General features: G+C 35.5%; 1 protein-coding gene across 1 annotated transcript in view; it reads left to right on the top strand.

Moving 5' to 3' along the window:
- The first annotated feature begins 8,249 nt into the window (after nt 1-8,249).
- Nucleotides 8,250-25,092, top strand: part of LOC145991865 (uncharacterized) — a 207,070-nt gene continuing 190,227 nt past the window's right edge. Inside the window, exons 1-10 of the mRNA XM_083127903.1 lie at nt 8,250-8,265; nt 12,289-12,306; nt 13,727-13,750; nt 16,329-16,349; nt 19,519-19,542; nt 20,057-20,074; nt 21,280-21,303; nt 22,420-22,437; nt 22,985-23,008; nt 23,460-23,474. Coding sequence (XP_082984029.1) covers nt 8,250-8,265; nt 12,289-12,306; nt 13,727-13,750; nt 16,329-16,349; nt 19,519-19,542; nt 20,057-20,074; nt 21,280-21,303; nt 22,420-22,437; nt 22,985-23,008; nt 23,460-23,474 — 202 coding nt within the window. The remainder of the gene's footprint in view (nt 8,266-12,288; nt 12,307-13,726; nt 13,751-16,328; nt 16,350-19,518; nt 19,543-20,056; nt 20,075-21,279; nt 21,304-22,419; nt 22,438-22,984; nt 23,009-23,459; nt 23,475-25,092) is intronic.

Below are 25,092 nucleotides of genomic sequence, written 5' to 3'. Positions count from 1 at the left end.
GTTTGGTGTAGACATAGTCGATCAAATGGCTCATAAATTGTCCGTAAAAGCAGCATCGAGAAGATGGCCAGTTCATGTATTCTACAATATTCTGGACCTAGCTGCTCTCAATGCATATATTTTGTACAAGAGTACAACTGGCGAAAATTTTGGTTGTCACTTGTTCGTGATGGAACTTTCCGAAGAACTCCGAGAAGGAAACAACAGAATCCCACAGCCCAATCTACAGATTGTTTCCTATCAGCCTCCAGGAAAACGACAGCGTCGACAGTGCCAAACTCCAAATGCAGAAACAAGACACAAGACTTATGTGAGCAGTGTGGAAGAGCAGTATGTGGAAAATGTGTAAACATTGTTAAAAAATACTCCACCAATTGCATTGCAGATGATGCCAAATACGAGGTGTATTCGGAAAGTAAGTACCGAAAGGATGTAAAAAAGAAAGTAAAATAGTTTCGTACCTTTTTTTATTTGCATTGCATTCTACAGACCCTAAACTACTTTTCTACATAGTTTCCACCATTCTTCAAGCATTTGTCGTAGCGTGGCACTAGTTTTTGTATCCCATCATCATAGAATGTTCCCGCCTGTGAGGAAAGCCATCCATGCACTGCTGCTTCGACGTCGTCATCCTCGTCGAAACTAGGGATGGCCAGATCCCGATCCTGGCAGATCCGAAATCTGGATCCAGTTGGTTCCGGATCCTAAAATTTTTTTGATCCAGATCTGCGGATCCAGAACTTTCGAATCTGGATCCAGAACTTTAGGATCCGGATCCAGAATTTTCGGATCCAGATAAAAAACTTTTGGATCCAGATCCGGTACTTTCGGATCCGGATCCATTTTGCCATTCTACATGCACTTCTTTGGAAAGTAAGAATGTGTTGATAACATATTGCTACATGCTAATACACACACACACACACACACATATATATATATAATATACATACATACACACACACACACACACACACACACACACACATATATATATATATATATATATATATATATATATATATAGTGTGTGTGCGCGATTTGTAATTAATTAATACACTTACAAGGGAGGTCTAAGTCTCCCCCTCCGATTTCCATGAAACTTGGCAGGTGTATAGATGAGGAGAAATTGAAGTGGGAATCTGACCCCGAAACCATGTAAATATGGCATAGGAAGAAACAGGGGGCATAGGGCCTCTCTATACACCTGTCAAATTTCATGGGAATCGGAGGGGGACACAGGGATCAGATAATCTCCACGCCAATTTGTCCTCATCTTGACATTTGAGGAAGGTTTTGCCCCCTAAAACAGTTTTTTAGCCGAAACAAAAAAAAAAACACGTATTTCTTCCTTTGGGCCCCTCTATAGACCTGTGAAGTTTCATGAAAATCGGAGGGGGACACAGGGGTCAGATCCTTACTTCAATTTGTCCTCATCTTGACAATTGAGTGGGTTTTGCCCTGTAAAACCGTTTTTTAGCTGAAACAAAAAAAACACGTATTTCTTCCTTTGGGCCCCACTATACACCTGCCAAGTTTCATGGAAATCGGAGGGGAACACAGGGGTCAGATCCCCACTTCAATTGGTCCTCATCTTTACATTTGAGGGGAGGTTGCCCCCTCGAACAGATTTTTAGCCGAAACAAAAAAAACACGTACTTCTTCATTTGGGCCCGTTTATACACACACCTGCCAAGTATCATGGAAATCGGAGGGGGATACAGGGGTCAGATCCTCACTTCAATTTGTCCTCATCTTGACATTTGAGGGGGTTTGCCCCCTAAAACGTTTTTTAGCTGAAACACTTTCCTTTCACTATACGCCTGCTAAGTTTCATGGAAATCTGAGGGTAACACTTAGATAACCTCCCTTGTTAGTCTTACACTTTGTAATTATATGACACTGCATATATTACAAGGGTCGTTCAAGGTTGACCGGGCTTTTCGTACGTAAAAAATCGATGAATAGCCGGATCATGATGAAACGTGCGGGTGACATAATGTATTCCTTCGCGAGTAACTAGCGCCCGGCATGACGTATTTTGCACATGCGCAGCAGTTGCAGCGAACATGGCGGCAAGCAGTGTGTCTGTGACTGTGGAGCAGCGGTGTGTAATCAAATTTCTCGTGAAGGAGAAAGTGAAACCAGCTGAGATTTTCAGACGATTGCAAGCACAGTATGATGAACAAACGATGTCGCGGACAAGAGTGTACGAATGGTGTGAGCAGTTTCGCGAAGGATGGGAGCTGGTGACAAATGAAGCGCATGGACACATTCGCCCGACTGCAGTCACACCAGAGAATATCGCACGTGTTGAGCAAATGATTCTTGAGAACCGGCGAGTAACAGTGCGGGATATTGCTGCCGAGGTGAATATCAGTGTCGGGAGTGTTGAGACAATCATTCACGACCACTTACGCTTCCGCAAAATCTGTGCAAGGTGGGTTCCCCGCCAGCTGACATTCGATCAGAAGTGGACACGCAGGAAGGTCTGTGAAGGTGATGAATTGTTGCAATCCATCATCACGTGTGATGAAACATGGTTGCACAATTCAACCCCAGAAACCAAAAGACGCAGCATGGAGTGGCGGCATAAAGGTTCCCCGCCCCCCAAGAAAAGCAAAACGCAGCCGTCCGCTGGAAAGATCATGGCAAGTGTCTTCTGGGACATGAAGATCCATGTAGATTTTCTGGACAAAGGGAGCACGATTAATGCCCAGTATTACTCCACATTGTTGAGTGGTGCTGTACGAAAGTCCATTCGCAAGAAAAGACCTGGGATGTTGTCTGGAAATGTCATTCTTCTCCATGACAATGCAAGCCCTCACACGGCCAATGTGACAACAACAACTCTGGTCGACATGCGCTGGGAAGTTCTGCCCCATCCCCCCTACAGTCCGGATTTAGCCCCCAGTGATTATCATTTGTTTGCACCCCTTAAAGACCATCTGGGAGGGAAGAAATTCACGACAGACGAAGCACTGCGGAGCGATGTCCTCCAGTGGCTACGACAACAACCAATTTCTTTCTACGGCAAAGGAATTCGGGAGCTGCCAGAACGATGGCAACGGTGCCTCAGTGTGCACGGAGAATACTTTGAAAAACTGACATAGTTTGGTGTTTCTTCTGCTACCTATTTCCTCTGCAGAAATAAAAGTCCCGGTCAACCTTGAACAACCCTTGTATAATGTCTTATTTTAATTTGTAAAACTGTAACTGTAGAACAATTGTATAATTTTTGTATAACATTTCTATCTTGTTATATGTGTTAAAGGTTTCATCCTGGAATGGAATGTCTCACATTTATGTGTGTTTCCATTTCCAATACATTTGAATGAATACATATTCATTTCAATGGCATTTACAAAATCACCTCTGACATTTTATGTTAAACAAGTAAGATTATTTTTGGCAATGAGCGTGTTAGCTGATTTGTAGCAAAGTATTTTAGGAACAACACTTGTAGGACTAACTAATGAAAAATTTCTTTGTAATCAAAGATCATACCTTTTAAGGTGTGGTAATATTATAATGGGATTGAGATACGAAACTCTCAGATCCGGATCCGGATTTTCGGATCCAGATCCGAAACTTTTGGACCAATATCCAGAATTTTTGGACCCGGAACTCTCAGATCCAGATCCAGATCCAGATCCGGAACTCTCGGATCCGGATCCAGATCTGCAACTCTTGGATCTGGATCCAGATCCGGAACTTTTGGATCCGGATCTGGAACTTTTGGATCTGGATCTGAACGGATCCGGATTTTTCGGATCCGGATCCGTTTGGCCATCCCTAGTCGAAATGCTGACCAGGAAGAAACTTCTTCTTCAGATGAAGAAAGAGATGGTAGTCACTTGGTGCCAATTGAGGGCTGTTGGCGGATGAACAAATTGTTCCCAGCCGAATGACATGATGACATTTTGAGTTTGTTGAGCCGTATGTGGACGAGCATTGTCGTGAAGCAACACAATGCCTTCGCTAAGCATTAACCCATCCGCTTACCTAGTCGTCGAATCGACGGCCTGACTGGACGTTCGCTTCCCATACGTAGTCGTCGAATCGACGGGTTCCCAATTTTCATCATGTAGTTCCCTTTTCATTCAATAGATGGCAGAGGTTGTATGATCTTTCAAATCTATGACTTGTATGTTTGTGCTGCTAAGTTTTTCATACCATTTCAAGTGTGTTTTGTTCAGTAATTTCTCATGTAAACAAACCTTCATTGTTACGTCTTGCAAACATGTTGCATAAGAATGTTGTAGATGATTCTGCAATTGAAAAGTTGCTTTTCGATAGCGATGAAAAGGAAAATGTGGATTTTGGAAGGGGAGATGAACACGGGGGTTCATTTTATGTTAGTGAAATTGAAGAATGTAGTGAAAGTGAGGAAGAGGTGGCTGTGGCAGGAAAAATATAAAAGGTTGAGGAATGGAAATGGAATGCAACGATGTGTGTGATCAAATTTATTAGGTGAGTTTCTAATTATCTTTCAAGTAAACTGCATATGTGCATACTTATTACTATACTTCCACTTCAATATATAAAATTTTCACGTAAATTGCTTGGATAGTTTAAACAATATTTGACATCTTGTCTTGCTGTGCAACCTTCACGGGAGATAGCCAAATTTAAATGGTATTTCATGGCAAAAAAATTGGCATTTAAATGGTAAGCGGATGGGTTAAGTGGCTTTTGTTTTGAATTGCACGATGCAGCCAGATAAATGTGTCACAGCAGGCATCTTTGTTGGTGGTCTGTCCTCTAGGCAAGAATTCAACCATTCTTGCATTGAGAAAACAAATCACAGACCTGATTTCACAGTCGGCATTCCGATTGATTTTCTTGAACATTTCAAATCTTCAGAAAACTACGAAGACAAAGCATGATCTGCTCCCACGCGTGCCTGTGGCTAGCTAATGGATGAAGGATGTCAGCGAGAACTCACACGGTCGTGACTGCATCGGTACAGTGGCAATATTTGCAAACGGTACTTACTTTACGAATAAAGTAAATTTATTGTTTTAGCACGACATAATTTTAATTTTTATTTGTATTCATGTTTGTGAAATCAAGAACGGGGTCATGCATTAATTTCTGTGAAATTAAAGATGTGTACTGAAACAATTAAAAAAATATTAACAAACAAAACTATAAATATAACCCACTTTTTCCACGGCAGTCAATTTGACCACTGTTGCTGTTCTAGTTATAAAAAAAAGCCCGCGGTTCTAGTGCTAAAATACACAGGTTTAATTGTTGCTTTCATACAGGGACCCAAGTGTGAGCTGGAGATGCCTCAATAGTGGTTTGCTCCTCTTCAGCAGTCAGACATTCTACAAATTGGACTACCACATGAGAAATTATTGAAAATTACCATCCATTCATATTTTCGTGTGGTATTTATATTTAGTATAGGTTTCTTAGACTGCCTTCTGTGCAATTAAGGATCATATTTTACAATCCGAGCATCATGCTTCTCATCAACTTGTTTTGTTTAATCTAGTGCCTATTTTTTTAAACACAGATAGTATTTGTATTTCCTAATTTTTATGTCGATTTTCTCTGCTTTCTATTAATTGCGTCGATAATGACGATTTATATATGGCCAATAACACCCATGCCCACGCCAGTAGTCGAATAGGAACTACGATGACAAGATTTTCCACCAAGCCGACAACACATAAAGAAGCACAGATAAACGTATTGTAGGCAGATATTGAATTCAGGTAGCAAACCATCTTCGATATGATTTACTTGAAGTAGACCACTTCTGCCACTTTGATAAGCCACTGCAGGCGATGTCATGATCAAATGCAGAATACAGTGGCTGTGGAGTGCAGTCACTAAAAAGGTTACGTGTGAACCAGAACAAAGATTATATTCTAAAATACAGAACCCAGTGTAGAATTCATGCAAGCAATTTGACATAATCACAAACATACATAAAGTGCAAATCCTAATAGATTAATCAATATCTTCGTCAGTTACATGTGAAAACAATAGCAAAACACAGCATTTTTCAAATAATATCATCAATATATAAAATCAAATTATGATCATAATTATGAAGAGCTGTGAGGGAAGAGCTCTTCCTTGTTTTTGTCCATTACTTATACTGAACCACTCCGTTCTTCCCACTGGTGTCCTCACACAGCTCTGGTTGGCCTTGTATGTTCTCTGCACTCTACATACTATCTCTTCCTCGACTCCCTTCTCTGTTAGAGTTTCCAAATATTTGTTCTGTCCATGCTATGTTCATTATACCTTATAAATGTTGTATGTAGCTGATACAAAACTACATGAAAAAATATAATCTTAGACAATAACAAAAATACATTTAAGTTTAAATAACATACCATTATGACTTTTCAGGGGACAGTGAAACAGCAGAGGATGGTTCAGGTTCTGGAGATGGCAAAGGAATGAGTCAAGGAGGTGGGAGCGGATCTGGATCTGGACAGGGTGGAGGAAGTGGTTCTGGATTGGGTCAAGGAGGTGGGAGCGGTTCTGGATTGGGTAAAGGAGAAGGAAGTGGTTCTGGTGGGGGTCAAGGAGGAGGAAGTGGTTCTGGATCAGGTCAAGGAGGAGGAAGTGGTTCTGGATCAGGTCAAGGTGGAGGAAGTGGATCAGGTCAAGGAGGAGGAAGTGGTTCTGGATCAGGTCAAGGAGGAGGAAGTGGTTCTGGATCAGGTCAAGGTGGAGGAAGTGGTTCTGGATCAGGTCAAGGTGGAGGCATTGGTTCTGGATCTGGGCAAGGCAAAGGCAGTGGCACTGGGTCTGGGCAAGGAAAGGGAACAGGCACTGGATCTGGGAAAGGTAAGGGAACTGGGGCTGGATCTGGGAAAGGTAAGGGAACTGGGACAGGGTCAGGTAAAGGAAAAGGAAGTAGTTCTGGTGGGGGTCAAGGAGGAGGAAGTGGTTCTGGTGGGAGTCAAGGAGGAGGAAGTGGTTCTGGTGGGGGTCAAGAATTAGGAAGTGGTTCTGGTGGGGGTCAAGGAGGAGGAAGTGGATCAGGTCAAGGAGGAGGAAGTGGTTCTGGTGAGGGTCAAGGAGGAGGAAGTGGTTCTGGTGGGGGTCAAGGAGGAGGAAGTGGTTCTGGTGGGGGTCAAGGAGGAGGAAGTGGATCAGGTCAAGGAGGAGGAAGTGGATCAGGTCAAGTAGGAGGAAGTGGCTCTGGTGGGGGTCAAGGAGGAGGAAGTGGCTCTGGTGGGGGTCAAGGAGGAGGAAGTGGTTCTGGTGGGGGTCAAGGAGGAGGAAGTGGTTCTGGTGAGAGTCAAGGAGGAGGAAGTGGCTCTGGATCAGGTCAAGGAGGAGGAAGTGGTTCTGGTGGGGGTCAAGGAGGAGGAAGTGGTTCTGGTGGAGGTCAAGGAGGAGGAGGTGGTTCTGGTGGGGCTCAAGGAGGAGTAAGTGGTTCTGGTTGGGGTCAAGGAGGAGGAGGTGGTTCTGGTGGGGGTCAAGGAGGAGGAAGTGGCTCTGGTGGGGGTCAAGGAGGAGGAAGTGGATCTGGTGGGGGTCAAGGAGGAGGAAGTGGTTCTGGTGGGGGTCAAGGAGGAGGAAGTGGTTCTGGTGGGGGTCAAGGAGGAGGAGGTGGTTCTGGTGGGGGTCAAGGAGGAGGAGGTGGTTCTGGTGGGGGTCAAGGAGGAGGAAGTGGATCAGGTGAAGGTGGAGGAAGTGGATCAGGTCAAGGTGGAGGCAGTGGTTCTGGATCTGGTCAAGGCAAAGGCAGTGACAGTGGGTCTGGGCAAGGAAAGGGAACAGGCACTGGGTCTGGGCAAGGAAAGGGAACAGGCACAGTTTCTAGTAAAGGGAAGGGAACAGGCACTGGATCTGGGAAAGGTAAGGGAACTGGGACTGGATCTGGTAAAGGTAAGGGAACCGGGACTGGGTCAGGTAAAGGAAAAGGAAGTGGTTCTGGTGGGAGTCAAGGAGGAGGAAGTGGTACTGGATCAGGTCAAGGAGGAGGAAGTGGATCAGGTCAAGGAGGAGGAAGTGGTTCTGGATCAGGTCAAGGTGGAGGCAGTGGATCAGGTCAAGGTGGAGGCAGTGGATCAGGTCAAGGAGGAGGAAGTGGCTCTGGTGGGGGTCAAGGAGGAGCAAGTGGTTCTGGTGGGGGTCAAGGAGGAGGAAGTGGTTCTGGATCAGGTCAAGGAGAAGGAAGTGGTTCAGGTCAAGGAGGAGGAAGTGGTTTTGGTGGGGGTCAAGGAGGAGGAAGTGATAGCCAAGATGGAGAAATCGATGCTGCCCATATGGTTCTTGGTACAGGTAAATGTCATTACAGTACAGTTATGAAAATTATGTCTTTGAATGTATCTCTGTGCTCATTTTCTGACGAATGATTATTAAAATAGATTAAAATTTATTTTTCTTCAGAGAGTATAATTATAACATTATTGTATCTGAAAATTTCATCTAAAAATAGTCTTGAATTCTTAATACTCACACATAAAGACACGCGCAAATGTGAATTCAATTTTGATATAATTAAGAAGGTGTTAGTTACTTAAAGTGTCAAATAATCCATTAGTTGCAAATAATGAAACACATCAAACATGTAGTGACTCCCTGATGGTGCAGTGGTAGCATCCTCACCTTGTAATCAAGGGGTCCTGCATTCAATACCCGGTAAAAACATATAGTGGTTTGGATCCTGTTTTAAACTATAGGTCCAGTCTAGATTAGCCTTACTGTGCATAAAGTGGACTTAAAACACCAACCCAACTCGACACCAGACATGTAACGAATTTTGACTCAAAGTGTACCCAATTGTTTTAGAATATCTGCACTTGTGTTGTGTTCAACTTTTAGAAAATAAAATATGGTAAGCATGGAAAATGGGATTTCCTGAGTGGGTAATGCCACATGGTAAATTCTCCTTTACTGACTATGGGATGCAAACCAGCCTTTCCATCAAGGGGCAGGTGGCAGGGACAAAGTCCAACCTGAAATCCTCCCAGAGGTCATCCACGAAGATAATCCAACCCAGGAATCCCATAGCTTTCACAAACAATTATTGTATGAAATGAAGAGTTCTCGGTAGAGTACTTCATTGGACCACTTCCGCATGAAAATACTCAATCGAATCTCCCACGCTCGAGTGTAATTCACTCGAATATATAGAATATCAAATATATTTTTAATGGGACAATAATCATACAAATATATGCCTGAAAATCCATCCCGATAGTTTCAGCCCATAATCATCTATTCATTTTCATACATTGCTATTTGTTGTAAAGATGGACTAAATTATATTTTAACATGAAAATGATGACTACGTTCACTTCAGTTTCAATTTCACTGCATCTTTCACTTCACGATCCATGTTTGAAGGGCCAATACTACAGAAAAATTACGGTTACACGTGAACTACTGGGTTTTGAGTGTATACTGATCATTTTGCCTGTTCGAGCGTCGTCCGTGCATACTATTTACCGGTCGAGCAAAAAACGCTCATTGCGGCATCTCGGTAATCTGATGGTGACTACTACCTCCACTGACATTAGGAGTTTAAATCTGTTGTCACTTTGACGGTCTCATCATAAACGTACATCGCACATAATAAAAAATATGCTTAATCACCTTCAAAACAAATGTAGATCCAGAGAACCAAATTTGTAACATTGACTTTGTCTAGAAATTCTGTTAGGATTTCAAATATTGGTTCTTGAATTCAAAATAGCAGAAGGTAATGGTGATGGTCAACATACTAATCGGTGTAATTTATAAGCACATAAGAAAAATGGTCCTAAGCATTTAGATTAGGACTGAGCCGATCCTAATTCCGATGTATCGTTGATACCAGTGAAATTGGTATTGGAAAGTCTGTTGGAATTCATCTACAGATATCATATCAAATATGTCATTGCTCTTTCACAAGGTTGCCAAAAATGCTATGTGACTCTTTCGCAGAGTCTAATTATCCTGGAAATTATTATGCAAAATTCAAACTTTCTTTTTAGTTTGCACCAATTTTGCGCAAAAAATTATATTTTGTGATTACATAACATCTATTTTCGTATTCTGATATAGTTCTTGAATATTATAAAGTACATTTCTGGTAAATTGATGCATAAATGGAGAAAATATTTACACACCAATATTGATCAATATTTTGAACAAAATTTTAATTATTGCAATTTTCAGGTATCGGTGTGAATCGGTACGAGTATTGGCATCGGTATCAGTTCAAAGTGGTATTGGCTCAGTCATAATTTAGAAGTATATTATATTTATAATGATCCCAGATTATGAGACTCTCTGTATGCGTCTGAAAAAATAAAATAGAATCATCAATGCAAGGTAGTAACATAACTTCTGTGTAGTAGTTATGAGACACAAATAAATTTTTATTAATAGACAATCTATTATACTTTTTAATATACAATTACAAATATTCAGAAATTAAGAGCCTGAAATTTGAATATCAATGTTATTATAATCAAGTTAGCTACATGTTAACACTGCTAAGCTTTGTTTTCATCTTAATAAAACATTAAATGCTGATGAAAGCAAATTTTAATGTATAAAAAATATACACTAAAAAGTAACGTTTTCCAATAAATTCACAGAATTTATTGTGAATCTTCATCTGAAGAAGACCCTGTTAGAGGGTGGAAATGTTAAATTTTTAGTGCATATTTTTCATATAATAAATTTTGCCTTGGTTCAGCATTTTATGTTCTATTAGCTACATGAATTCATGTACTTGTGCAAGAAATAACATGCTTAAATGGAAATCTTGTAATTCAATTCAATTTTGAAATTTTATTTCGCAACATTTCTGTGCAAACATTGTATGCTAAATAGCAATACCATATGTGGACTGAATTAGATTTGCTTGATTTGGTGTTTTAAGTCCACTTTATGCACAGTAAGGCTAATCGGGACTGGACCTACAGTTTAAAGTGGGATCCAAACCACTTGTGCCTCCAACAGGTATCGAACCCAGGAACCCTTGATTGGCGACGACGCAACCACTGCACCACCTGGAGGCCAGGACTGAAGGAGAGAATTCAATGTGGTTAGAATAATCAAGATGAATAAATATATTTTTTTAATCTGTGAACCACGAGTTTGTGATTTAACATTTTAATAATTTAAAATATCTTGCTGCAGTTGTAAGTTTTTTCCAATCCTATTAGATATAGCCATATTAAATAACTCACCAATATAATTAAATCACAACATTGATAGAGAACATTTTACGTTCCTGTAGCATCATCACATTTATCTTGCATTTATCCCACGACCTCTGAATATTTTTCGTCCTGAAACAACATAAATGAAGCTACTCTCAACAAAGCCTAGTTATATAACTTTTGTGTACATTTAAGATACTCAAAAATGTATAAATGATTTTAACATTGTTCTTACAATTTATCTGTAGGTCAGGGACATAGTGGAGGTAAAGTTATTATTACCTTTTGTAGAATATTAAGGAATATGGAAGACTTTTCTTGTTAAAAAAAATGAAATTTTTAGATCATTTGGTTTCACTTTTAAGTCTATACAATGAGAGCAGCTTTCATTGATTATAAAGTAATGCTTCATTCAATGAATAAAATTAATGCTTACATAAAAAAGTTATCTTTTGAAATATATTATAAATATTCAAAGCCTTAGATGTTTTCTATTTAATTTATAATTTACAAATATGATTCATAAGTCAGAAATATAAAATATTATGATGATAACGACATAGAGAAACATCCTTTTTGTATCTTGCATATGTAATAAAATATTTATAACCTGTCTCTCTTCCAAAGGTAATTTTAGCGTAGGATCACTTGCAGGTACGTTAGCAAATAACTATTACATTCATTTCTTCAAATAATTAAACATTGTGTAAAATGCGACATGATCCAATGACAAGTATTTGTATGTTGAAATTTATTGGTATAAAAAATGATATTTTATTGATTTTGTATGAAGATTAGTATGTAAACTGTTGTAAGACTTCCATAATTTCTCAATTGAAACTTCATTTGAACAATTAGCACTTTCGCTCTTACGTGTACACAATATGATATAGCTCACAGCGAAAAAAATTAAAAAACTGTGATAACTTTTTTCATTCTCTTTTTATATTAAATGCAATAACCAAACACTTATTTCAGATACTGTTCTATCAGTTGAATCATTTGTAACAGAATTATGTATTAATACAAAATGCAAAATTTAAGAATTAAAGTAATTCAAATAGTTAAACTGAACATTTCAAATTTTAGTACTAACAAAGTGTCTAAAATATGAAGCAATAATTTAAATTTTATCTTTTTCTATTAGTTTCACCAGATGGTGAAGGTAAGTATCCTTATTCAATAATACTACTGTTCATTTTTTTTGTATTATTATATGGTTATACAAACTAAAATAGCAATGGCTTTGTTGAAAAAATGATGATATAGAAATGAATCCCCAAATGACCAATTTGCTGTGCTCAACAAGATCATGAAATGAATATATTTCATTGAACAGGGTGTAAATATTTCTAGAATTCCTGTTATTTAAAGGGGATGTTCACAGTAAAACTAATAGACTTTCATTATAATGTAGTATACGAATTGAAAACATTCTCCCAACACAGGATCGAACCCAAAATACAATAAGAGACTGAAAATATGTGTCTTAATTGGTAAAACTTCAAGGCTACATGAATCAAAATTTCGAGTTCATAAATCTCAATAGGAAACATTTCTGATTTTGTCTCCAAATACTGTAATCTCCTGTATACAGTGATCATTAAATTTACGTTACACATATTTTTAAATAATCTACCTCTTAGGTTCATAGATATCTTATACCTGTAAAACTAACAATTTCTTGCTTCAATGTAGTATATCATAATGGGCAGCATGTATTTAGAAATTTATTTTGAGGGGGGGGGGGGTCTGAACCAAGAAAAATAATAATAGTATTAATGTTTAAATTACAATAATTGTTAATTATATTCCATTAAACTAATATTAATCAAAATAGAATAGAGATATAAAAGAATGTATTCATTATCTAGTGTACTTGTAGTTAAGATCACTCAACTTTTGTATGAAAGCAACTGTTCTGCTCCTGAAAAGCAATTCACTGCCAAATAGATAAATATATATATATATATTTATTAAATAATAAAAACTAATGTCAGATCCAGTTGACGAACATTAAAGTTTCTAATTAGTATCTTTGGTGCTGTCATTCAAAGTTTGGTGGAAATAAATAACTCTCGATTATACAGCAAATGCTAAACAAGTATAATTTCATTATTTCATTTTAGTACTTGGTAAGCCTTTGGGAAGGGGAAGGGGGGTCCGGACCCCTGAGCCTCGTCCTTAAATATGTCCTTGCCAGTCCGATAGAATAGTTTTGTCTCGACTTTCCCAATAAAGTAATTATGCACCAAGGAGTCATTGTACGACGTTAGCTTTTGATTAGACAGACGCACATCAAATTAATATTAAATAAAGCAATTATAAAAACTAAATATTTACTGCCTTCATTTGAGTTTGGTGTAAATAAATATCACTCGATTGTACAAAAAATGTTAAGCAACGTATATTTTCAATATTTAATTTTTGTAATTGGTAAGTCTTTATATGGGCGGCGGTCCAGACACCCTGCCCCCCTAAAGATGTATTTGATCAAAATAGCTATTGTATAACACTTTACATAACTGGCACAATACATGGCAAGTATAAAATTAATACATTGACCGATCATATTCTTACTACAGATGCCAGTAGTTCTACATTAGCAGGTATGTTGCAAAATACTTTCTTGTTGTAAATACCAAGCATAACATAAATAATTTTGTTTCTTCTTCTTCTACTAAATATAAATACAATCATCATGTAGATTTTAGGTGCGAGACATTAAAACATCCATGCCTGGAGTAAGAACTTTTGATCATAATAAATACATAATTAGTAAATACATTTTCAGAACATTTTCAATCTTTATAACATTTCTGCATTCAAGCATATTTATATGAGCACATGCTCTGAGCATAGTGCCAAGCCATATAGACAGTTTTACAAATAAAGGATGTTCTGTAACATTTTAATGTGCAAATATTATTTACATTGTTTTGGATAATATATTCTACTATAAAACTGTTAAGTTCTGAATTTGGAATTTTGCTAAATGAATTAACAAGGGAATAAAGATACTAACTAGTTGTATCCCAGATCAAATACAAGTTATTCAACTGCAATTGTGATCAGTAATCATGCAGGAAGATGCTTTCCCTTTCATAGAAGGCATAGAAGTGTAAACCTCTGTTCCACATAGTACACCGAGACTGCATACTTGCAGACTAACAAGGATCTGGCATGTGGGGCCATGGTCAGTATAATCATCTGTGGGACTTTTGTACTCGCTATGGATGTGTGTGATTGAATTTCCACACATTTGATTATTGCATACAATTTCCTGTTGCTTAATTTATTAAAAAGTTACAAGGTGAAAAGTTTAAAAGTGCTGGAAAAATCACCATTTTAAAGATTATTTTTTAAATTATGGTAAAACCATTAACATTTGCGAAAAGTCAAAGAGAACGTTTTATTGTAGTCCATCTAACAATAAAAATCCTCTCACCTCGGTAGAGTAGTCTACTGAAGGTATCATCACTAGGGAACGAAACTTTATGTGCTAAAAAACTCGGAAATATTTATTTTTTATGTATCATAAATGTTGAAAATATGTGATAAAAACAGGAAAATATGTGATAATAATAGAAATATTTGGTAACAAAAACAAACTATAACATGCATTTTAAACACCTGAAATCAGTTTCTAAATGATTACCTCTTAGCGAGCTATTTTTTGGAAGAGTTGCAGTGGATCACCATAGTTTTTTCCAAATTCTCCATTGTAAATCTGTGATGATTATCTCTAAAAAGCATCTTATATTGTGAGAAAGAGTGCTCCACGTCACAAGAAACAATTCTTGCATATTTGAAGCACGAAATGTCACTAACGCTGAAGTTTTCCAAAGCTTCCTCTTCCTCTACTTCACTTTCCAAAATACATGCAATTTGGCACAAAGTTTGAAAACCTTGGTTTTTTCCCAAAAATTCTGTACATTTAGACATTTAGACTTGTGCATTAGATCCAGTGAGTTCTTTCAGTTTTGTTTCTACTATAAGGACTTCACCCACGGAAACTGCAAAAGTGTTCGCAACGATTCAAGATTTCATATGGAATTAGAGAGAAAGGACAGGTTTGTTGAGATGTATGCCAATTCGACTTGTAAGGATCCATCAACAGTTCTTGCAGAATCTTCTTTGTTGAGATCATTTACAACAGATACAATTTTTTCAAAGTTCTGGGCATAATATACAACTGCATCCAACCAAGTGCCCCATCCCGTAACTACAGGTATAGGGGAAGGGGAACTTCAGGACATTTTTGTTTAAAAATGTCTATTCTTTTAGGCGACTTGATAAAAACTTTCTTCCCATTTGAAACCAGTTTATCGACATTGGGATAAAGTTTTCTTATCTTTTCACATATTCTATGCAATGCATGAGCCACACATGTAACATGCATCATTTTGGGGTAGCTAACGGCAAGGCCTACTGCAGCTTTTATCATGTAAGCTGCAGCATCTATCACGAGAAGAACATTGTCAAATGTTATGCCTTCCGGCCACAATAGCTGCATTGCTTCGTTAAAAAGCCTTGCTATCATTACGTGTAGCCAACCCCATGCTACTTTCAGCTATTTTCTCCCAATAGGATCGTAGGCGAGGTGCCAGAAGTCTGCCAGCGAGCGTGTTCAAAGACAAAACAAACCTAGCACTCTCGAAATGAAAGAGGTGCGGAGAATAAATATTTTTCCTTCGAGGATTTCGAGGTAGCTGAAGTCAATGAGCCATTTTATGTAATTAAAATTAAAATTCACAAAATATGTATTTACATACGGAAAACTGGAAAATGTGTGTTTTTATGTAAAATAAAATTTGCTGTTTTGCCATATAAGGCTATGATCAGAATTTTGGCAAAAATGAGGGGTCTATCTTATCGCAGAAAAAACATTTTTTTACCTAAAGTTCCATTCCCTAATCATCACCGAAAGTTCCAGGTTCAAATCCTGGTCTGAGCGTGGCAGTGCAGTGAGATAGACAAGGAAAAATCTTTGCCACAAATTGGTTCTCTAACAACCAATGCCTGTAGAGAGGGTTTTTTGGAGATTATGTGTGGTCAAGCCATCGAGTTCTGTACCGCTATTGTCTTAGTTAAAGAGAGATCAGAGAACTCTGCTTCTTTTTCAATTTCTTCAGAATTCTTAGGTCAAGTTTATTTATATGCACAAACATAAGTGATTCTTTTCAGTTTCAGGTGAAGAAGATGGAGGTAAGTCTCATTACATTTCTCCCTTTCATTAATATATCCTAAAATTAAACTCAGTCCTTAATGTAAATAATACATAGAGGCAGAATCATTCAAGTAGAAAGTAATTCAATAGTACTACCATAAACAGCAATCAAAATATGATTAAATGATTCTAAGCATGAAGCCTTGTATGTGTTTATGCTATGTAGTTTTTAGTAACATCTACAGTCCCTTCAATTGGTAATTGTGCCACTGAAACACAGCCAACGTAGCAGATAGAAGCTCGCTGCTTGTCATCAGAATTGGATATGTATGTAACTCCTTGCCTGAAGTGCACATATGTTTTTAGTTAAAGTATTTTGTAATTACAATAAAGTAATCACCTACTTTCCTCACAAAAAATGTTGGAAATGTCCCTTTTCACATCTTTTGAGAAAGTTTCCTTCGAAATTTTCTCACACTTTTCCATGAGTTTGTTTTCACATAAGAGTTGCACATAAAAAATTCTGTTCCAAAATGTACATATGGTGCAGAATTATAACAGCACTAATAATAACGTAACACTTATCAACACTCAACACTTATCCATTCACCACTTACTACCTTAGCAATCTAAAGATATTCAATGTAAAACATTCTTCAACACGACACTGACACTAACGGAAAACCAAGAGGTGCCAATTTCTTGACCTAAAAGTTCAAGATTTCCCAAAAACAAATTACAAAGTTATGAGAGCAAACATGAACATTTCATATTAGTAGAATGTTTTCAACAACTATATTCGATCAGGTTTGAATTATCAAGGAGTATATCATATTATATATATTTCTCCAAAACCAACAAATAAATGTGTATTTAAAATAAATTTTACATAGTTATTAAAAGTAACTTTTCAATATATTTAATGTATATTCTCTAGTAATATAACAGCTAGTAACATATTTCCAGTTTTGTTTGTGCTTTAATCAATTGTTAACCTTAATAACAGTCTCTTTTTATATTAACTAAAAGTTACATAATTAAGGTACTCACATTTTGCATGGAGCTGTTTTACATTACTTTCTATTAATTTCGGTAGCCACTGCCACCTCCCTCATTGGAATTCGTTGTGTTGTTGCTTGGCACGTTTCTGTTGTTTTTTCCTAAATCGCCGCTAGGTGTGCTGCTGTTGCCTGTATGTCTGCATATATGTCGTCTGCTGTTCACCGGTGTTAATTGCTGCAGTAACGGAAGCCAGGCGTGGTGTGCCTGACCACTATCTATGTTCAGTTCATGGTTGTAGTGCATGATGGTATGTTTGTCTTTGATTTTTATGTCTATGAGAGTGTGTGATTTGAATTTCACATGTACTTTCTCAATGTTATGGTTGTGGAATTTGATATGTTTAGCGAGTCCAGTGGTGGGTTGGGCAGTTTTTGAATTTGATAGGTGCTGCTGAATTCTCTCACTGATGGGCCTGATGGATCAGCCGATGTAATGAGCCTTGCACTTGCATTCAGCATCATAGATGCATGGATTATTGCAAGGGGGGAGAGGAAGTACCGTTTATGTTTGTTTAGTTGGTCAGCTATTTTGGAGGTTGGTTTGAGTGCTATTTGGATGTTTTAGGGGCTGAGGGCTTTGGTAAGGAGGTTGGATGTGGTAGGATGGTAGGAAAAGGCAAACCACATGGTTTTGCTACTGGGATCTGGCACCACGCCTGGCTTCCGTTACTGCAGCAATTAACACCGGTGAACAGCAGAAAACATATACGCAGACATACAGGCAACAGCAGCACACCTAGTGGCGATTTAGGAAAAAACAAGAGAAACGCGCCAAGCAACAACACAACGAATTCCAATGAGGATGGTGGCAGTGGCTACCGAAATTAATACAAAATAATGTAAAACAGCTTCGCGGAAAACATGAGTACCTCAATTCTATTACCACATCTCTCATTCCCATAGTATGAATAAAAGTTACAGTGAAAATTAATAGTCGTGCATACTTATTAAAGCAGACATAATTTATATGGCCTTAGCATATGAAGTAAATGGCAAATATAGCTCTATATCTTGTATTGTTGTTACTTGTCTGGGTAATTCCATACCATTTTGACCAATGTTGAATTAATTTGTCACCTCACCATTTTTAAAAATGTTAATAACTTAACCACTTATTTCTACATCTTTCAAGTGTTCAAAACAGACATTCAAATTTTTTTTCTGGCTTGCATTTCGATCTGGCAGCCATTTTTAATCAGTAGGGTGTGGTGATTTTAGCGTTATCAGACCTTCACGAAAATCGCTGTAACTTCTGTTTTATAATTCCAAATGTTGTGATCCAAAAAACATTTTCTTCAAGAATAAATGCACTTTCCTTTTGTCTATTCCAGCTTTTCAGATTAGTAGTTTCCATGCTGTACTACAAAAAAAACAAGGAATTTTTTTTTTCACAATTTCTCGTCTTTTGGCCACAAAATAACCATGAAGGGGGCAAAATGCCTGAACCATATTTCTTACGTTTAATGTGTGGTGCCGGGTAAGTTCAAAAACTGTTAAACATATGAGGTGTCTGGCCCCGCTTTTTCTCTATAAGCTCCCAAAAATTGAATATTTTGAAAAAGTCCAAAGTTTGATGCTCCAGAGGAAAAATCTGAAATTTACACCACAGTGAGAACTGTTCAGGCTCAGCATAATATTAAAATTTGGTGAAGGTGTTTTCCCGAATAAGAAAAATATTTAATATTAAATATACCCAAAAATAGCCCATTGACCATACTAAATAAAGCATGCATGGAACTGGAAAATGAAGAAATTGCAAGATAAAATGTAACGCTTTTTGTGAAGGTCTGATAACGCTCAAATCACCGCATGCTGATAAAAAATGGCTGCCAGATCGAAATGCAAACCTGAAAAAAAATGTCAATGTCGGTTTTGAACACTTGAAAGATGTAGAAATAAGTGGTTAAGTTAATAACAATTTTCAAATTGTGAGGTGACATGGGTTGGTCAAAATGGCATGCAATAACCCGTCTATGAAGAAATTTCAGTTCTTGAAAAGGGCATTGAAATATACACATATAAATATGTAATTATCGTGAATTGATAAAGCAAAGAATACAAGTATTATTGTTATGAGTAGTTTTAACATTTTCTCAAAATGTCATTATAATAACAAAATCCATCATTTTTCAATTTTTTTAAACAGAAGCAAATGCCGGATCAACAGCAAGTATGTATGAACACTTATTAAATTAAAATATTGCAAATATACTTTTAATGTATTAATTCACTATAGTTAGGCTTTTTCCAACTTTGCCTTATATTTCAAAAATTAAAATAGAATTTCTTTGAATTGTAATTCATGTTATTTGGATACCCATGCCTGCATGTTAAATAGATGTCTCGGTAGCTGAGCACACTGAGTGGCCTATTCAATACTTCACCAATATGATTTTGGGTTTGAGTCATGGGTTGGACATCTGCATTTCTTTGTGCAAATAACCCTTTATCAGTTTCGTCTAATAATCTTTCATGCCCCTTGTTACAAATTAAGAGGAACATAGAATACAGGCAGAATGCAGAAAAGGAAATTAAAATTAAAAAATACAATAAACACATAGTCATAAAAGAACCTCTTAGCTGCAACATAAAACTCTTAACCACAGAGAATATAGTAAAGAAACTTTTGCCAAGATATATGATCCTTTTCACACTAATAATATATCCAATTTTTCTTTCTTCAGTTACAGGTCAAAATGGAAGTAAGTATATACCAAATATCATAATTGACTTTATGATATTCCATATAAATCAAGCAAGAAACTACTATATGAATTACAATTATGACAAAAGCAGAAGTCTTCCCAAATATATAAATAACAGATTTCAATTAGAAAAATTGAAATTATTATTATACAATTATTATGTGTATATATATATATATATATATATATATATATATATATATATATATATATATATATATATATATATATATATATTAATATATTAATAATTATTATTAAATTGTAAAATTATATTATTAATAATTTATTCTAAATATCAAACCTTTGAAACTCATTCAAGTCAATTGGTCTTGAATTTCTTTCTAAAATTTACAATATACTCTTTTATGTTTTCTGGAAAATACATACACATAAATGTCAAATGTTAGCAAAAGAATTGATTTAGTCACATTTACCTTTATGCACATTCATGAATATTATTATTGGCTATTAATTTAAGTATTTTTAAGTTTCACTTAAATTGTCACAATTCCAAAAAAATATATACAATTCTTTAGATTTGTAAATTTACATCTTGATCCTTGTATCTCAGGTTCAGAAATAGTTATACTATTTTTTCTTTGTGAATTGGAACATTTTCAAACCTATATCTGCTCGCCCCCGTGGCAGAGTGGTTAGCACATTGCGCTACCACACAATGGTCCCAGGTTCAATTCCTGGCATGGGTATGGATATTTGTGAGTGTCCATTCATCAATTTCATGATATCATCACTTATACCCATGATATCATCGCAAATTAGCCAAAGGTGGCACAAAAAGCGAAGTAAAATAAAGCAAATCAATCAATTAAACCTATATCTAACTTACACCTAATGTTTTCAATAATTTCTTCCTTTTGGTTCATATCTAAAAGTTTATAATACACAGATAATGTACTAAATATTACTCAAAGTGTAATATATTTCACAATGCTATTAAAGCACATGGAGGTATGGAGATAGAACACAACACATTCTATTTGTCTATGTTATAATGAATCTTAAGTACAAATATAATGCACTAACTATGTACTTACAAATTTGAAAGAAATGGGGGAATTATTAATATTTAATTTCTTATACTTGAAATGTTTTAGTCCAATTTATGCACAGATAGACTAATCGGGACTGGATCTTCAATTTAAGAAACTAAATTAAAATATAATTTCTCATTAAAATAGGTTCAAATGCAGATGCAAATTCAGGTAAGGGTTATACATATTTAATTTCATGCACTTAAGATTGTTTCTTTTAAAAAACATATTCACTGTTACTCTATGTATCAGAAATATATATTTCTGCTACAACTTCATGCATGTGAATTACTGATTACTACAAAAGCAACACTTCTCTTTTATTTTGTACTTTTAAACATTGCATAACCTCGTTCTAAATTTGTTTATGAAACTTTATGATTTTTACAACACAAATGATATTTAATTCGGACTATTAGCAGTTATAAACAAAACTTAAAAATGAAAAACACATTTAATTACCTAGTTCAAAAAAAAAGGTAAAGCACTCCCCTGTGCTTAGCACTATGCCTAGAAGGCGTATAGAGGGTGTGGGGGTAATGCCCCACACTTTCTTGATGCCGTCATGAGTGGGGGTGATGTGATCAGCATCACGCCCCTGACCACCTTTACCCCCCTCCAGGATTTCCCCGAGATGCCCATGTCATTCGATGCTGGATGGGTGCTGGGGCCAATTCCAACGTTAGAAAAGTTCCCGGATTTGAAATTGCCACAGATTGAACCCGGGACCTTTAGCATGGTAGTCAGATGTGTTACCAACTGAGTCACCGCGGCCACTCATAGTTCTAAATTTGTTTATTAAATTTCTGGAACTTGAAACTTTATGGTTTTTACAAAGCAAATGATATTTAATTTGGACTATTAGCAGTTATAAACAAAACTTAAAAATAAAAAACATCATTTATGTGCAAAATCAATTCAGAATTATTATTTTACTTTACACAGCTTTTTACCTCATGGTTTAATCATGATGAGAAGAATAAATTATGAACTTATAAGAGAATAGCAGAATGAGCACCTTTCCCAATGTTTGGAGCTGAGACCTTTGTCCACGTATGCTAACCATTCTGCTGTAGAGACAGATATCAAATTGGTAAAATCAATTTAAAATTGTACTGAGTGAAATTATAATAATTTAATTTCACTCATTATCATTACATACAGTCGTCGTCAATATTGAGAGAAGAGCAAATTTCAGAAATATTGCTCTTGGTTTAACTTTTTTAATATTTTAAAATTTTGTAGAACTATTTTTTGATATTAAGTTTAAACTCTGTTATCTCTTAGTCACCACTCAGGGCGCAGGTGAGTCACTTTACTTGCATAATCACATTTTATAATTTAATTAGTTCATAGGTTAATAAATACCTTTGAAAAAAATGAAGGCGAAGACCTTAATTATGTAGGTTTAAATATGATAAATAAAACAATAACAAGATGTGGCTGACTCTAGATCCTATTCACTTTTCGCCACATATCAATATTACATGGATTTTGATTTTCATCACTATTGCAACAATAAAATGCGAATGTTATATAACTTGTACTGCGCTTAGAGAAAAAGAAAAACATAAAACATGTGTAACGTTTTATAAGAACTAATTATTGTACAAAAAGAACTATTATACAAATTTTCGACTTTTGATGAAGAGTGAATTGTTTATTGAAAAAATGACAAAACACAACTGATACTCCTTTGGTATTTTGTTGATTTTTTTACTGTAAAGTTGAATGGGCTATGATCATTTGGAAAATAAAAGTAAGGAGGAGAAAATCGTGTTCCATTATATTAATCTTGATACTACTTGATAGAAAAATAAATATTAAATCTTTTATATTCGATTTCTGACAGATGCAAATTCTAATTCCAATGCAGGTATGGCACTTTAATAAAATCTTTTGCTTCATTTATTGTTTCAATAACAATAGATGGGTATGAAAACATCTGTGTTTAATAATACAATTAAGTATAGTTCAGTATTCCATTTACAAAAAATATTTTTAAAACTTTTCAATAATTAAGTTGAACATGCCAGTGTAATTGATAGTTTCTATGTGGTTTAGAAGTTCCAAAACTTTGCAACATATAGTGGTGTATAACCATCCAGAACTTAAAATTGAGTAATGTTTTGTCAAGTATTGATAATTGAAATAGTATTTTACTATATATTGAATTTTATGCAAAATGATATCTTGTACTTTATGGTTATTTATCTTTGAATAATTATAAAGTGAGCATCTTAGAAGTGTGCTTTTATTACTCAAGAATGTAGCAATTGCAACGAAATGTGTGTTCTAATCATTTAATGTAATAATTCTTCCCTTAGTTTCTGGGAATGGCGGTAAGGATTTCAATATTGAATTCCCTTATATCTATGTTAAGATCCATATATTTTCTATCAACGATTTACATGTAGTTTTATTCTACTATAGAAGTGACTACTATATATTAGGGATGGAACAGATTAATCGGTGCTCTATTGGTTTCGGCTGTTATGGCCATATCGGTGAATCGGTTTATCGATAAAATTACCGATTCAATATATCTATAAATATCTTATAATTTTGTGTAAAATTCTGCCATTTTGTTATAATATTTATGGATAATCTCTATGCCCTACTTTGTAAAAAAGTAAAAGTCTAAATATGCAAATTTATTTGCACTGCAGTCACCTGGAAAAAAAAACCATTTATAAAGGAGGTCAATGGGCCATTCAGGTTCTTCAAGGACCATTTGGAATTTTATATTGGATTGGTACAATATCGGTTATCTGTATTGGTAAATTTTATATTGCAACTTTATCGGTATTGGTCAAAATTTCATATCGGCCCATCCCTACTATATATAAATACATGTAGATTTTAGGAATTGGTAACATTTTTATGTTAGTACATCAAATGTTAATTGGAATTATAAAAAAGCTTTTAACATGCACGCTGATGTCATAATGCATAATTTACATTATTTGCTTCAAATATTCATGTTATATATGCCAATCAATTCATTGAAATTACCAAAAAACTAAAATTGTGTATAGATATTATAAATAACAAAAGAGTGAAATAGATAAAAAATACTCTATTAATATTCTACAAAATAAAAATGCACAAAATAGTGTGCAACTGGACAATGAAGTGTTACATTTTACAACACACTGCAAGACAACAAATATTCCTGTTAAAATGAATTACTTTTGCACATTATACTAATGTCCTACAATGCATTTACAATATTTTTATGAATTTTAACTCAAATATAAAAAAAACTCAAACTTTTTCTTCACTGGCTGCACATTTAATTTCAAATATTTCAAATGCAGGTATGATATATAGTTTAAAATTTAGTTTTTTTAATGTTTAAGAGAAGTCTACTACTGAAAATACAGGTTCAAGTCAATTGGTTTAGGCTAATGATTAAAGTAAATCAGTAATTTTTAGTTTATTGAGGGATGTTATTTTAAAAGAATACATTCCTGTCTGTGTTTCATAATAAAGTATATCTTTCTGTAGAAATATTAATTTGATCTCTCTGTTTAAAAAGCATTTTAAAATGGCGCAAGGATTCTTGAATTTATCAACAAAATATTGCCAATAATATTACCATGATATATGATTAGTGATAAAAGTTCAAATATAAAATTAGGATATTATCATGTATTCTCCTTCAACATCTTATCTTAATTTCATAACAAGGTTTACTTAATTGTATGCCGAAAGCAACAAAAAATATTAAAATACTAATACCTATATTTCTAGTATATTCTGTTATTTCAAATAAGTTAATTTAATAATTAATAGTTAGGGGCAAGCATATTCGTTTTAGACGAAAACACAAAATGTTAAATAACTCATTGTAATGTTAATTTTTCATGTTTCTGAAAGGTGTGAGGTGAATTTTCCTACCCTGTTTTGTCACAAAATTATGTAAAATGCGAAATAGACTCTTAAACACGATACCAT

The sequence above is a fragment of the Lepisma saccharinum genome, chromosome 8 (assembly GCF_977018435.1).
Source record: "Lepisma saccharinum chromosome 8, izLepSacc3.1, whole genome shotgun sequence".
Classification (NCBI taxonomy): Eukaryota; Metazoa; Arthropoda; class Insecta; order Zygentoma; family Lepismatidae; genus Lepisma; species Lepisma saccharinum.
The sequence above is the reverse complement of the archived record's forward strand: the minus strand, read 5'-3'. Positions and strand labels throughout refer to the sequence as shown.